The 17140-nt window shown below is 49.0% G+C and overlaps 1 protein-coding gene across 1 annotated transcript; it reads left to right on the top strand.

The window, feature by feature from the left end:
* The first annotated feature begins 7403 nt into the window (after positions 1 to 7403).
* On the top strand, positions 7404 to 9227 carry LOC125553112 (LRR receptor-like serine/threonine-protein kinase FLS2). The gene has a single exon (XM_048716889.1). It carries the CDS (start codon positions 7600 to 7602, stop codon positions 8890 to 8892), a length of 1293 nt encoding a protein of 430 aa, XP_048572846.1. The 5' UTR covers positions 7404 to 7599; the 3' UTR covers positions 8893 to 9227.
* Positions 9228 to 17140: the final 7913 nt, after the last annotated feature.

The following is a 17140-nucleotide window of genomic DNA, read 5'->3' as shown; positions in this document are numbered from 1 at the left end:
TTCCATAGACATCTTTAATTTCACAGATAATTTTTAAAATTTGTGAATGGAATTTTAAATTCATATAAATTCATGAATTTGTGAGCATTTTTAAGTTCATCATTCGTGAATTCATATCCTTTCTTTAGATTTCATGAACTTATTTGTGAGCTTTTCTTAGTTCTGTGAGCTTTTGTGTTCACAAAGTTGCGAGCTTTAAAATTTATAAGATGTGTATGGATTTAAAAAAAGCTCACAAATTTTAAATTCATATCTGGAACGGATATTTATATGAACTGTGGAACTAAAAAAAGCTCACAAAACCTCTACTTGCCCCGGCGCAGATCCAGGTTACCATCCTGCTCCCCCCTTGCAAAATCCAACACCACGTGTGACCGTTGGGAGTGTGGAGAAAACCACCACCGCCGCAGCTGCCTTCGTTGTCGTCACCTTCTCGGCCCCCCCCCCCCCCCCCCCGTGCATGCCACACTGAGGCCAATTGTTTTTGCTTCCTCCTGCACTCACGGGCTCCTACCGGAATGACTACAAGGGGTTGGTGTTGCAAGGTCAAAGCAAGGCTTGCTACTATTGCGGCCACACACTACTATGACGATGGAAAAGTAGACGATGCAACAGTCATCATGGATGTGCCCACGCATCTTTGCTCCTTCACCAGCTATGGTCGGAGCTGCGACTGGCAAGCCACAATGCTGCAACCTGCAACAAAAAAAGCTACGAACGGTTAGCCAATGGAGAAGTCGTGACCCCCCGTTGACGGAGTTGCGACCAGCCAACGGAAAAGTTGCAACCTTCGTGGGTGGAGCAACTGGTAGCCAGCGGAGAAACTGCAACCGCGTTGCCCGCGAGCTATGACAAAGACGACTGTGGGATCCGACGATGCTGGAACCAGCAATGGGCATGCTGCGACCAGCCGGCGAAGAAGCTGTGAAGGCCGCGTCTTGAGCTGCAACAACGGCGACTGTGGGATGCGATGGTGCTGGAACTAGCGGCAAGGATGCTGGAACCAGTAGCGCGGCGTGCTGTGACCGCATGACCCGACCGCGCGATGGGGATGTTCGAAGCAATAGCCGGACGTGCTACGACCGGCAGGGGCAGGAGCCGCGACTAGTTGCACCGGATGCTGGAACCAGCATGTTGTACACACGAACCAGTATTCCGGGAAGCTACCATGGACCTGTGATCAGTGGCGCGGGCATACTCGAACTTAACACCTCTTTTTTTTTTGAAGTTTTCATGATTTTGAAATACGAACCAGTGTTGGGGATTCTGCAAGAAGCATGTTGGAGGAGTGACTGCGAGGGGGACATCGTTCAACATCGGCTAGTGGGACGAGCGTGACAGTGCAACTGTTGTGACGAGTATCGACGACGATTGCCGAGGGTGCCGGGATACGGCGCTGAGCCGCAGCATGGGTAGGGGGTATTGCCGCCATGCTCACCAACAGGCACACGCGTCTGCGGCGTGCAGTGACTAGCGGCCATTGAGATTTCCTCTTGCAGGGATGACGGGGTGGTTTTTTTTCGATCGAACAGCTCCGCACAAGCGCATCCGATGATATTTTCATAATCAGTTTTATTAATATTATAATTGTTGATATTTACTTCTATATATGTGGTCAACTTAGACGGTTTTAACCACATGAAACATGTGGTAAGCAATCCAAACAATTCAAAAAAAAAACTTAAAAACGGTTTTCAAAAAAAACTTAGAAAGAGTTGAGTTTTTGTAAATAGGAAAATACCGGGCGGCTTGAGCCTAGCCACGGCGCACCTCTCATATATATATATATATATATATATTACAGGGAAGATTTACAATTACAGGGAGTCCATTGGATGGAAACCTATCTATTCGGAGGTAATACAACTTGTACACCAAGTTGTCTAGAAGCCGTAGCTCGGTTGGTCTCTAACACGCCCCCGCAGTCTGAACCGGGAATGATAGTGACCTGAAGACTGGAGCGAAAATCTCGGAATAGAGCTGTCGGTAAACCTTTCGTGAAGATGTCCGCAAATTGCAATGTTGAGGGAACATGTAGAACACGAACTGCTCCAAGTGCTACCTTCTCTCGAACAAAATGAATGTCCAACTCGATATGTTTGGTACGACGATGTTGAACCGGGTTAGCAGACAAGTAGACTGCACTTACATTGTCACAATATACGATAGTAGCACTCGAGATAGGCTTGTGGAGCTCCTGTAATAATTGCCGAACCCAGCAGGACTCAGCGACAGCCGCAACAACTGCTCGGTATTCAGCCTCTGCACTAGAACGAGAGACTGTCGTCTGTCGACGTGATGACCAGGAGATCAGATTGTCTCCAAGATACATACAAAAGCCAGAAGTGGAACGACGGGTATCCGGACATCCAGCCCAATCGGCATCTGAGTAAGCGGTAAGTGAGTGTGAAGAAGTGCGGTGTAAGGAGAGACCATGATCGAGGGTGCCATTCAAATAGCGAAGGATACGTTTGATGAGAGAAAAGTGAGGTTCACGAGGGTCATGCATATGAAGACAGACTTGCTGGACGGCGTAAGCAATATCTGGTCGAGTTAGAGTGGCATACTGAAGTGCACCGGCAAGGCTACGATATAGAGATGGATCTTGGACCGAAGTACCAAGAGAGGAAGGGAGCTTAGCTTTAGTGTCGATAGGAGTAGTGATCGGGTGACAGTCACGCATGCCAGCACGAGATAAAATATCAAGGATGTATTGCCGTTGAGAGAGATGAAGACCAGTAGGTGAACGAGTGACCGAAATACCAAGAAAATGATGAAGAGGACCTAGGTCCTTCATGGCAAACTCACGAGCCATGGAGGTAGTGATAGTAGTGAGAAAGGATAAGGAGGAAGCGGTGAGAATTATATCATCGACATAGAGAAGAAGATATGCCATGGAAGTACCTTGATGTAGGATAAAGAGAGAAGCGTCTGATTTGGATTCAACGAAACCTATGGAACGTGCGAAGGACGCAAAGCGTTGGAACCAGGCACGAGGTGCCTGTTTAAGACCATATAAAGATTTGAGGAGACGACAAACATGATTAGGATAACGAGGATCAACAAACCCAGAGGGTTGCTGACTATAGACAACCTCATCAAGGTGACCATGAAGGAAGGCATTTTTTACGTCAAGTTGATGGATAGGCCAAGACTGTGAGATGGCTAGAGATAGAACTATGCGAATGGTGGCTGGTTTGACGACAGGACTAAATGTTTCATCGAAATCGACACCCTGTTGTTGGGAGAAGCCACGAACTACCCAACGTGCTTTGTGACGAGAGAGAGAGAGAGCCATCGGCATGAAATTTGTGACGGAAGATCCACTTTCCAGTCACAATATTTGCACCGGAGGGTGCAGGTACCAAGGTCCATGTTTTATTGTGGATAAGAGCATCAAACTCCTCTTGCATGGCTTGGCGCCAATTGGGATCGCGTAACACTATAAGGTAGTTATAGGGCAGAGGTGAAGAGGCTATGGCCGAGAGGTTTAGACGATCGATAGGTGGGGGAAGACGACCGGTGGTAGCACGCGTACGGTGGAGTGGTGCAGGAGGAGGAGGGGGTGATGCGGGTGTGGGTGTGTGCTGAGAGGACGTGGAGTGGTGGAGTGGTGGAGGTGTACAGACCGCGGGCGTGGGTGTGTGCTGAGAGGACGTGGGCGTGGGTGTACGAGGTGGGCTCGGGAAAGTTAATGGGGATCCGGGAGGGGTTGGTATGGGTGCATGCATAGCGAGTGGAGATGAAGGGGGTGCATGCATGTTGGGTGCGGGTGGAGTAGGTGCATGCACAACGGGTCGGGCGACATGCACAACGAGTGGATCTAAAGGTGGGTCAAATATTTCGGTGCAACGGGGTGGAGAGGGAGATGGGGTTGGTTCATAGGGAAAGGTGGACTCGTCGAAAACTACGTGACGAGAGATGATGATGCGACGGGTAGTTAGATCAAGACAACGGTATCCTTTGTGTCTAGAAGGGTAGCCAAGAAAAATACATTTAGTAGAACGTGGGGAGAGTTTATTAGCGGAGGTGGAGGTAGTATTGGGATAACATAGGCAACCGAAAACACGAAGACGATCATACGGTGGTGGAGAACCTAAGAGTAGTGTATACGGCGTGAGGAATTTTGTAGAAGAGGTGGGTCGAATATTAATGAGAAAAGTGGATGTGTGGAGAGCTTCGGCCCAAAAAGATGGTGGGAGAGAGGCTTGAATTAAGAGGGTGCGAATGACATTGTTGGTGGTGCGGATAGCTCGTTCGGCCTTACCGTTTTGTTGAGAAGTATAGGGACAAGAAAAACGAAAGATGATTCCATGGGAAGCACAGAACGAGTCGACCTTTGTGTTATCGAATTCTCGACCATTGTCACATTGGACAGCCATAATGGGTAGATCAAATTGGGTGCGGGCATAAGCATGAAAGATGAGAAACGTGGTATAGACATCTGATTTTTTACGTAGAGGAAAAGTCCAAAAATAATGAGTGTAATCATCAACTATGACAAGAGAATATAAGAAACCAGACGTGATGGGTACAGGAGAGGTCCAAAGATCGCAATGTAGTAACTCAAAAGGTTTGACAGTATATGAAGTAGATGGATAAAAGGGCAATCTAACATGGCGCCCAAGTTGACATGCATGACAAAGAGACGTAGTGACTTTAGGAGATGGAATATGTTGGTGATGATGGAGACGCTTCATTGTGTGATGACCGGGATGACCCAAACGACGATGCCAGAGGTCCGGAGAGACGGTGGCGACGTGTGCTTCGGCCGATGGAGGTGGGCAAACAGAGTAGAGGGGTCCGGAGCTATTGCATCGAAGTATCTCGGTCCGAGTAGGAAGTGCCTTCACAGAAAAACCCCAAGGATCAAACTCGATGGAAACATAATTGTCAGTAGTGAGTTTGCGGACAGAGAGAAGATTTTTGATAATGTGGGGAACAACAAGGACATGATTTAAGTAGAGAGGGTTGGACAGAGAGGGTATAATGTGAGAACCAATATGAGAAATAGGGAGAGATGCACCGTTACCAACAGTGACTGTATGAGCATTGGAAGGGATAAATGAGGAAAGTATGCCAGGATCAGATGCCATATGGGACGATGCGCCGGAGTCCATGAACCACTCCTGGTTGCCGGGGAGCTGCATGTTGTTGAGCGCGGTGAGGAGCGCTGGGTCTACATGTTGCTGGAAGTTGTTGTAATGCGCTGGAGGGTTGTAAGGAGCCGCAGGACCATGACCATATGCTGCATACGCTTGTGGGGACGGTGTGGTAGGGCGTGGACCGAGTACCCCAGGAGCTGTAGGGCGCCATGGACGAGGCGACCAAGTGGGCGACGATGCTGGTGGTTGATGATAATGAGGCGACGGCATCTGTTGCTGATGGAGACGCGTCGGCTGTCCAGTCCATGGATTGTACATCCATGGTGTATCGCGACGACCACGCCCGCCACGGCCACGGCCGCGGCCACTATTGCTTCCTCCGCGGCCTCCTGGAGAAGGTAGTGGTGCTGGGCCGCGGCGATCAGTGGAGAAGGAGCGCCCATCGTTCGGCGGTGGAGTGCGTTCGCCACCAGTGCCGGGAAGCACACTGTTGCCGCTGGCCCAAAGAGCAGTGGAGGCAGAATTCTTTGCATCGGTCTTTTTCTGGGCTTCCTCAAGAACAAGCGCGGACCGTGTCTGAAGGAAGGATGGAAACGGCACTTGGAACGGAAGGAACGAACGCAGGTGTGAGTACTGTTCGTTGAGGCCGCGAAGCAAGGTCAGCACGAGGGTCTCGTCGGTGACCGGCTGCTCGACATCATCAAGTGCATCAGAGAGAGTCTTAAGCTTGGCACAATAGGCGGAGATCGTCATGTCCCCTTGAGTTGTGTTGCGAAATTCTGCATCGAGAGCCAGAGCACGACTCTTCTTGTTGTCTCGGAATAGGTTGGCGATGGCGTCCCAAACTTGCTTTGCGGTGGAACCTAGTTTCATGATGATGCCGAAAAGCTCGAGAGAAATCGATCCATAAATCCATGAGAGGACAGTGAAGTCATCGCGACCCCAATCAGAAGTGGGGGAGGTGTCCGTTGGGGTATTCTCTGAGAGAACATGATTGGAGAGACCGTAGCGACCAAGAGCGACGAGGAATAGCTCACGCCACTTGGCGTAGTTGGAGTCGTGGAGATCAAGGGTGATGGGGACGAAGGTCTTGATGGAAGCGACGTACGTGGAGGCCGCAGGGGGGACGACAGCCTTCCCCCGTTCTTCAGCTTGGCGTTGTAGTTCATCCTCGCGGGTCCAGATGATGGACTCGCGGTTCTTGAGTTCCTCCTCAAGCTTCTTGAGATCATCGGCAGTTGCCATGGTAGGAGGAAGAGCTGGGGTGGCGGAGCTAGATGGCAGCGGCGACTAGAGGAAGAAGGCGCCGGCTGCTAGGGTATAGATGGGGCGCAGGAACTTGCAGCGACGAGACTTTAGAGGGAGAGGATCGGACTGCCTGATACCATGTAAATAGGAAAATACCGGGCGGCTTGAGCCTAGCCACGGCGCACCTCTCATATATATATATATATATATATATATATATATATATATATATATATATATATATGTATGTATATATATTACAGGGAAGATTTACAATTACAGGGAGTCCATTGGATGAAAACCTATCTATTCGGAGGTAATACAACTTGTACACCAAGTTGTCTAGAAGCCGTAGCTCGGTTGGTCTCTAACAGTTTTTACTCATTTTATACGCCATCATCGAATTGGGACAGAAGGAGTAATTAATTTATATCGCTACAGCATTTTCCCACAATTTTCTTATAATCGGATAGAATTAGTCTGGGTATAAGAACAGTCGACGTAGCCTTGCGTGCCCTAGGCCGGTCACACCCGTCTCTTTCGAGATAATGCACATCATCTCGGTTGGTGTACATGAGATGAGACGAGGGCCACAGTGCATCCTAACTTTTGACGACTGCATAAGTATTCTTTGTGTTCTCCCTTTTCTCTGTGCAATGCAACTGTGGCCGCACGGGATCACTGAGCTAGGCATATGTGACAAGAGCCGTACCTGTGCTTGCATGAGGGAATCTCCTTTCTCTTACTCAATTTACCTACTCTACAGCATCCTGTCAACGACAAGCACTGATGGACTATGGCGGAGGTGTTCACGTCTAATGGCTACTCCAGCTTTAGCCCATGCCACCCACGAGTACACAGTAGCCTTGCCCTAGGTTCCAGGGGGAAACATCCACAAGCCTTGATGGACTAGGGCCGAACCTGTCCACGACAACTAGAGTCGAGAAGGGGCTGTAGCCACCATGAGTCGATGCCGCCCACGGGTTTCCGTCGGCAGACCACAACAAACACCAAGATTGAACTGGGAGTCAGTCGTGGGCCGTGGCCACGGACTAACAGTGCCAAACCACTCGCAGCACGCATGCTTACGACGCGCGCGCACACGCTATAAGATGAGATGATGCACCGCCCAGCAGTTTTCGCCAAGAACACTTGCGAATCACTTGCATTCCAAACAAGGTTTCTTACCGAGTAGCTGCGCTCGTGTAGTACATAGCATAGCAGACCAGCGCTGAATCCATCATCCATGGAGAGGTGCTGCCTGCTGCTCCTCTTCGTGGCGTTCCTCTGGCCGGCGGCCAGCGCGACGCCGTGCCACCCTGACGACCTCCGCGCGCTGCGGGGCTTCGCCGGGGAGCTCGGTGGCGGGGGAGCCCTCCTCCGCACCGCATGGTCCGGCGCCTCGTGCTGCGCCTGGGAAGGTGTGGGCTGCGACAGCGCCAGCGGCCGCGTCACGGTGCTGCGGCTACCCTGGCGCGGCCTCGCGGGGCACATCCCAGGAGCCTCCCTGGCGGGCCTCGTGTGGCTGGAGGAGCTCTTCCTCGGCTCGAACCATTTCGAGGGCGTCATCCCACACGAGCTCTTCGGCCTCGTCAGGCTAAGGAAGCTCTCCCTCGCATCCAACGAGCTCACCGGCGAGCTGAGCCCACGCCTCGGTGAGCTCACACACCTTACCTTGTTGGATTTGTCCGCCAACCGCTTCTTCGGCCCCTTGCCGGACGTGTTCGGTGACCTCACGTCGCTAGAGCATTTGGCCATGCATTCCAATGGCTTCTCCGGCTTCTTGCCACCGTCTCTTTCATCACTATCTTCCCTCCATGAGCTCAACCTCCGAAACAACTCCATGTCCGGTCCGATTGCTCGTGTTAGCTTCTCCGACATGCCACTTCTTGCGTCGCTTGACTTTTCCACAAACTCCCTGACTGGGTGGCTCCCGGCTAGCCTCGCGGGCTGTGGTGAGCTCAAGTCGCTCAACCTTGCCAACAACATATTGGTCGGCACCATCCCGTCGTGGATTGGTGATTTTGACAACCTTTGGTACTTGAATCTCTCAAATAATTCATTTGTTGGTGAGGTACCCAAGAGTTTGTTACGGCTCAATGGCCTCGCCACCGCGGGTCGCTCATCGGGTATGGTTTTCATTAACATGCCCTCTTTCGTAAATCACGAAAGAAGAGCACTCGATGAACAACCAAATACCATAACTGGGACCAACAACACTGTTAGATCTGGGCGCAACAACACCATGTCTGGGAACGACAACATTGTCATGTCCGGAGACAGCAACACTGTGTCCGGGAGCTTCAACACCCTCGTATGTGGAAACAACAATATTCTAAGTGGTGACCACCATGTTGTATCTGGGAGCAACCATATTGTAACTAACAGTTTCAATAAAGTGACTGGGTGCACCAATAACGTATCTGGGAGCAACCATACTGTATCCGGGAGCAACAATACCGTAACTGGGAGCAGCAATACGGTATCTGGGAACAACCATGTCGTGTCTGGGAGCAACAGAGTCGTAACCGGAGATTAATGACCTGTTAGTGGACTGATTTCATCTACAAGTATGAGGTCCCAAAGCACATCTAAGAGAGACTCGTGAAGAGAAGAATAAGAGGTTCTCCGGTCTGAACTGAAAATCTAGGTCGATGGATCCCCTAGCTTGTTCCAAGTTTGGGGAGGCTCCATAAAGACCTTCTGTATCTTTACTGTTTGTATCCCATTTCAATTTCCGCAACCATATTAGTATGTATTTCCGTACTTGTAATATTAGTGTTATCTTCAAGCCTATCATGAGAATTAGTATATCCAATGATGAACTCGTCGTTTTTCGATGAATGTCTTTATTACAGCTTATGGTTATTGTTATTTGATGTGTTAATCCGGTTGAATGATCCCTTGTTACTTTTTAATTGGTCATGGCCGATGGATGCAAATTGTGAGGTGGGGAAGTGGGTACGGCCTGGAGTTGGGTTAGGATAAGCTCATGCTGCTAGGTTACAACGCATGGTTCATATACAGATGGGTTGGACGTTAGCATGTACCCACCTGCACGAGCTGCACTTGCATGAGCCCCCTGCCCGGAGGTACATGCATGCTGCTCATATGACTTGACAGGCTTTGGCTGCATGCCTCCCTCCCTCCCCTCTATCTCATGTAGTCATGTGATTCCATGCATGGCCTTGACTGGCTGCAGAGAATCATTGCTTCTTTATTTTGTCCTTTTTTCTGCTCCTCCTCCTCCTCATGCTTTCTCTCTGTGTACGTGACATGAATGCACCTATGTCCTTGACTGGCTGCCGAGAATCATTTGGAGTATCTCAGTTGGTGCCGCTGGCAAACAAACACGCCACAACCGAGATGGCTCCAAGATTACCGATTTGCCCTGCGAACGTATGTGGTATCACGCTATCAATAATTCAACACACACTATAGCGAGCATAGGGTTATGGCTCCCAGCACAAATAAAGAGAGATTGGATGTGGGTCGGCCACTACAAGCTTACATGATATAGCGAGGTTTGACAATGCAACACTTCCATTCTCATCAAATTCCTCGGGATCGCATCAATGAAGGGTTGTGAAGCAAATAAATTTGAGGTAGGGTCCAGAATCCTGAGTCCCGGCTTGTAGAATTTGCAGTTGAGCTTGCCAACGTGTATAGGCCACTCGTAGTAGGTGCAACAGAGTGCATGAAAGCGCTAAGACAACCTGACGGTGAAGTGGCTCATGACATGGTTGATCCTGGCAATCGTCGATATCTGTGTGCACCACGCACCTTAGCTAGGTTGCGGGCCTTGACGCTAGTCGCACGCCTGGACGATGCTGACTCGTGTACATGGATGGGTAACCACAATACACTATGCCAGTGCTACTGATTACCATGACTCCCAGGACGAAAGAGAAACATCGTGCCAAGCAGGATAGCGTCGGCGACAGGACGACAGTAGGTATTTGCGGTTTTTAATTCAGCATCTGCTGCCTTATCTACGTGCGAGAATTGATCGGAGCAGACTTGCCAAAGCAGTCAAGCATTGTCCATTGATGGAGAAAAATTATGTGGGAAAAGTTGATGAAAACTTGAGCAGGCAATCACGGGCATGCATATTCGTTTATTTTATTCCTTGCTTGTGAGGTCAAAAAGGCATGCAAGATCCCCGTAAAAAAAAATCCACATGCAGGAATGTATGGAAGAGGTAAACATGGTCAAGTTGGTTATTTATTTTTAGGTGAGAGATCTGTTCTTTTTTTACGTGCATGCATGCGTAAAAAAATCCATAGGCATGCAGAAATATATGATAGAGGCATTAAACGAGGCCAAGTTGGTCACCTCTTTTTTAGGTTAGTGATCTTCTTTTCTTTGACATGCATGCATATGAGATCTAAATTATAAATCATGTGCATCATGTTTATGTTACTTGACGTGTGCGAACCAACATAGATGGTTAGAGGGACAGTGGTATCCCTAGCCCATTAGGTTTCAAGTCCTGCTGCTTGCATTATTCGTGGATTTATTTTAGAATTTTCGATGATGTGCTTTCAGTGAGAGAAGACATTCCCGTCGACGACGGGCGCCTACGGTGACTTCGTAAATCTCAAGATGATATGCCGACTCCTTCTCTCGAAGGTGCTCATAGAGGTAGGATGTGCGTGTATGTGTTTATAGGATTGAGTGTAGTATGCACGTATATATATGAGCACTTCCCTCTGTACTATGTTAAAAAAAATGTTACTTGACGTGTACATGTGTCAAGTTTTTTTTTAGGGGCAGTGTCAAGTTGTTTTGGATCCACTACATTGTGGTACACATATCAAACCGTTAGAGAATAAAAGAAAGGGCACTACGCACCGGCGCAACGATTCAGCCGGTCAACCAATGACCGTACGATTTCTATGCGATACATTGACTGCTAGCCATCGGATATGCTTCCTTACTTCGTCCGTCTTCTTCATCCTCTTCCTGAAAATACTGCACGGCCGCACATGGAAGCGAGAGGAGGCTGCAGCGCCGTCGACCCCGCCGTAATCTCCCGCAGGCGACCGAGTCCGAAGCACCGCTGCAGACCCCGAGCTCGCCGCTGCTCGCCGCCCTCACACAACCTACTCGCGCTCGAAAAAATTTGATCTATGGAGCTTGTAGCACGAATCCTCGCCGGTTCCAGCATGAAAAAGCCTCATCCACAGCATCGCAGCTGCCGCGGCGTCGTGGTCCTCGTCCCCGGGCAGCCGTTCATCGCCGCAGCTGTGCTTTTGGAGTCGCCGCAGGTCGCAGCTCGCCATGAATGGACGTAGCAAAAAATATGGCCAGTCGTAGCAAAAATCTACGATGCTTGCAGCAAAATCATCGCCGTCGCCGTGAATGATCGCAGCTCCGACATGAATGGACGTAGCAAAATATTTCGTCGTAAGCAAAAATCCATGATGATTGCAACAAAATCGTGTCGCCGCCGTCGCGTGGTCGCAACTCAGCCGTGGATGAATGTAGCAAAAAACCTTGCAGGTTGTAGCAAAATCCGATGGCGGTGGCAGCAGAAATCGTCGTCTTCATTTGGTTCCAGCAAAAAAAGTATCGGTTCTAGCATCCCTCGTCGCGGGATGTAGCATCTCGCGCGGCGGTTGCAACATTCGATAAAAAAGGTGAAACTCTATATCGGACATCCATGTTGACTGTTTCATCGATGTCTCGGATGCTTAGGCTACTACAAAGATGACTCAAAACCGGTGTCGCTGGTTGTAGCTCGCCGTTGCAGGTAGCAACATTTGCATTCTACAGACGAACAGATGTAACAAAACCCGTTGCCGAACGTAGCAAATACCTACGACGGTTGCAGGAAAAAGTCATCGTCGTCGCCGTCGCGGTTCGCAATTCGGCCGTGATGGATGTAGCAAAACGTTATGCCGGTTGTAGCAAAAAGCGAGGCTAGTTGTAGCAAAACCGCGACGCTGACTGTGTGTTGTAGCAAAACGCGACGCTAGTTGTAGTAAAATGTTGTGCCAGTTGTAGCAAAATCTATGCCGGTTGAAGCATGTAGCAAATCTATGCCAGTTTTGCTAGGAGCAGCACCGCCTCGTCCTTGCCGTCCAGTGTGTGCCCGTGGTTGCAGGCTTGCAGCAATGGCTATGATTGTGATTCCGCTGGCTGGAGGAGATGCGGCATGGCTAGAGGAGATCGTTGGTGGATGGCTCTCATGGAAGATGTGTTACTGCTGGAGAAGAAGAAGAAGACCGAAGACGCGGGTGGATAAGGGGATGAGAAGATAAGGCATGTGCGGTTGGCTTTGCTAAGGAAAAAAATAGAAGCAACTGGACAGGTACGTGTCTTGCGGGGTGCTACATAGATGCTACGTGGGCTTTGTACATGGGCCGCACCGAACGAGATGCACGAGTGGGAGGCATTTTGACCGGCGCACCGTCTCGAAACGCTTCCCTAAAAGAAATAGATCGCCCATCCAATCAAGGGTCAACATTATATGATTAACATATAATTTTCTTGCATATTTCTCTTTCTTCTGATTAACTCGTTGAGTACTTTTAATGTATAAAAATGTAGATGATATGTCGCTACTGATTTATCATTAAAATTATAAAATAGACATGATCAATAAAAGTCTGTGATCTAAAAATAAAGCTCCATCAAGGTCTCTCAGAGCCAACATATTAAGATGCACTCTTCATATCATTCGGAGACATAACTCTTTCACAATAGTGTCAAACATTTGCTCCACAAAGTTATGAAAGAACAATACAGAGTCCGGCCGACTACATCACCAACCCGGAGCGATTCGTGGACGCATTGCGATGGTTCGACGTGATGGCACATGTTGGTTAGGTATTTGATACGTACCGCACGGCAGAGTCATCCATCGTCGTTCGACGTTCGCTGCTGCATGCATCATCATGTACCAACATGTCCACACCAACACGTTAGAGCATCTCTAATGGTAATGTGCAAATTTCCTCCCGCATTCGTTCGTGGACAGATAGATTAGTCCACGGACACGGATACGGAAGGACGCTATCTAACATTGCCCACATATATTTTCAAACACTCTAGCAACAAACCGGATAAAATCCATGCAAACACGGTAGATTTCATACATATTGGACGACATTCGTGCAAACACGATGATTTCGAACATTTAGAACCAAAAAACCATTCCAACCCGACCCTAAACCTATCCTATGGCGACGTCCGGAGTCCAAGCCCTCGCCGTTCTTCATCCGCCGTCTCTATGACCACTGGCGATAAGACCGATGACATGAAGTTGCGGTCTCCGGTGAGGAAGAGTAGAACAAAGGAGACAGACCGGCCCACATGAGACACAAGGCCCTACCGCCTCCCGTGCCCTACTCATCCTCAGGGGAGCTTGCGCCTTGTCCGTCACTGGTGGACGTGAGGTCCACGATGCAAATGGTGGTGCCCGCGTCGTCGTCGTCCTACAGGGCCGCCTGATGCTTCGTAGGTGCTGCGTAGGAGGCGCAACTGGCGTTGTTCTCGTTCGCGGTCGCCTGTAGCTAGGCCTCCACAATGGCCGATTCCTGACGAGCGACGGCTTGAGCATGGACGGCCTCCTCACTCGCGTGCTCGCCGTCGTTCTGGCGCTCCACTACCCGGTGATGCTCTAGGAGGAACAGGTTGTACCGTTGTTCCTCCGGCGCCTGCTGGAACACCGACATAGGCGCCGACATGTGCTGCTCCTCCACCATGGCAGCGTTGAAGTGCGCCTGTTCCATGGTGAAGCCGGCATGCACAAGCGCGGGCTCCGGTTTGGTGACATCAAAGCCCGTCTCCATCATGGGGTCGTCGGAGACCTCGGTTGGGCTTGCCTGCATGCCGGTCTCAATCCTCCTGGCAAGGCGGCTCTGCCAGGTGGCCGCAAGGGTGGCTAACTCAATGCTTTGGCTCCGTCAATAGGCTCTCCCATAGAGCATTGCCGCCTGCTGTCATGGCAGATCTGGTGGATGGGAGGAGGATGGGGAACGGCTTCTGTTGTGGCGTGGAGTAGGCCGGGTGTGGCTGCCTTAAAATAGTGGATTCCCATAAGGCCAAGCATTCGAGTGCGTCAATACGTGGCGTCGAATTGGATTTCTCGGCCGACGAGTCTGCTTAATGGCGGCATACGAACAGACGGACGAGGCATATAACGGGCATGGTAGATTTGTCTTGTCCCATCCATTAACGTGTCTCCGGCAATGAACAGGCACGGACATCGAGGACACGTCGCGGGCAGCGCTCTCGGCCGGCGTGCCGCTTCGATGTCGGTGCCAGTGAGAGGTCGCGTCCTCTCAGTAGCCTACTTTAACATGGAGTGGCCGCTCTATAGCGGCATGAATGCAGACAGATGGCACCGGAAGGAACGCGCACGGACGAGGGTGGACGGTTTTGGATGGGTCAGAGTGGTCAGAAGCAGGTGTGGCTGCTGTTCGGATGCCCACAAAGTCTGTTAAATTTGTCTCTGATTTGTGGGAGAAAGTCATACGGACCGCCTCACGAACTATTGCAGGACTGTGTTGGATAGGATAGCAGGTCTAAACCGCGCGGTTCAGACGTATGCGAGTGGTTTAAGGGTCGGCTGCCGTTGGGAGAGTAATGGTTGCGTGACTTTGCCGTCACTCGACGTCTCGAGGTTCATCCTGAACCCCAACATGATTTTGAGGTTGGAATGACTTCTTTGCAGGTTGAGCAGTCTTTCACATCAATTACTAAGTGGCACACACAACCAGTCTCTGACCACGCTGATATAAGCAGCAGGCATTTACTGTTGGCATATTGCGCGGGGATGGCAGTAACAAGCTATTCCATACACAAAAATCATGCAAACACAAAGACCCAGTCTGATCCCGTTGTATATACCCACATGACAGCAAACATGCATCCTAAATTTTGTATATGCGTCTCTTCTCAATGTATCATCAAGAATATTTTTTCTTAGTAAATAGCATATACACAAGGGCTATTTAATGATGTGGTAGCTAATAAGGGCCGTGAGAGCATCTACAGCCGGGCACCTTAAACATCCGGGCGGACAACCTCGTCACTGCCCGGTAAAAAAGTCGCCGCAAGACGGCACCTCAAACAGGCCACAAATGCCCGGCTGACTGGCACCCCTCATATCTAGCCCAAATCTGGGACGGAAAAGGGGCGGTCCGCGCGCGACCGCGACGTCGGACTAACTATCGGGTCCCACATATAATCGTCCGGAAAATCCAACGGTCCGACGGGGGTCTCCTCTGGTGGGGTGTGAACGTGGTGTGGCTCCGCTCAGACTGACCACCCGGGGGCCAAAATCTAGCTATTTAAGCCGGGTGGTGTCTCCCGGCCCTAGCCACATCCGCTTCCTTCTTCTTCGTGCCGCCAGTCTTGGCCCATCCACTTATGTCTCTATCCGCCTCGTTCATCCCTCGCTGTCCGGCCACGCCATGGCCCAGCAAAAGAAACCCACCTATGCTATGCTAACACCGGAGCATCGTTCCCAGATGCTCGAGGAGATCCAGGCTAGGCACGCCACTCGGATCGTAGCGGTCCTGCCTCCGGATTCGCTGGGCCGGAGGAGGAGTAGGAGGAGCAGCAACTGGACCCCATAGAGGGGGAGGATGGGGAGGTGGCAGAGCTGGAGCCGGTTGCGGGCTTCGCCATGGAAGACACCATACAAGCATGTCACAACGTCTTACAATTATGGACGGAATGCGATTGCAAACAAGGTGATGCTGATTAGTGATTACAAAAATAATACGAATTAGCCCCAGAAGAGATTTTTGACATAAATTCATACTGCTCCCAAGCAATACATTTAGCACAACTAATTCCTCAAACTAATTAAAAAATCAATGTTGGTCATTAATCACGTCTCTCACCCATTGTGTCAGTAGTATTTAATATTTCACCCAAAAAAATCACGGTCTATTTTTGTTATTTTTAGTAATATAACCATATATTTATATGTGAAATAAGCCGTAAGGTACAATTCAGAAGTGTATGAACGTAAAAAATATTGAGTATTATCCAATAAATTTGATAAATAAAAGTAAAAATGCCAACATGACATAGAAAAGTACTAAACACTTACAAAGCAATCAAAATGATGCCCTCGCTCGAAAGTCCTATTCTAATCCCGAGCTCGAATGCGCCCTTATGAACAGTAAGATTGGAAAATATAGTAAAAATTTAAAAAAAAAAACTGATTTTTTGGGAAAACTTTGACAAATGTTTTTTATGCTTAACAATTTTCATCACGAAATAACATTTGTGAAAGTCATGGCAAAAAAACAAAATCAGCACTCCAAAATGTTTTCGAAACTAGCATTTTTGGAGCATAGATTTTTTTTTTGCCATGATATCTACTAATTTCATTTCGTTCTAAAATTTTGCAATCATACAAAATATTTGCCAAAGTTTACCACAAAACAAATTCAGAATTTTGATTGTTTTAGTATTTTTTTACTATTTTCATCATGGAGTATTTAAGCTCGGGAGCAAATACTCCACGTCCACCCTCGCCGACCTTTCCTAGTTCCTCCCTCCGTTCCTAAATATGAGTATTTTTTTAGATATTCCATTATTAACTACATACTAAGCAAAAGTTCCTAAATATGAGTATTTTTTAGATATTCCGTTATTAACTACATACTAAGTAAAATGAGTGAACTTACACTCTAAAATATGTTTATAGACATCTAAAAAGGCCTTGCATTTAGGAACAGAGGGAATATATGATAACAAGATAACCAACAAACTATAAAATGTGGAAGATGCCCTCAGCTACGCTCCAGATAGAAAGCAAA

This window comes from Triticum urartu, chromosome 4 (assembly GCF_003073215.2).
Source record: "Triticum urartu cultivar G1812 chromosome 4, Tu2.1, whole genome shotgun sequence".
Classification (NCBI taxonomy): domain Eukaryota; kingdom Viridiplantae; phylum Streptophyta; class Magnoliopsida; order Poales; family Poaceae; genus Triticum; species Triticum urartu.
Note: the sequence above shows the minus strand (reverse complement) of the source record. Positions and strands in the feature narration are given on the sequence as shown.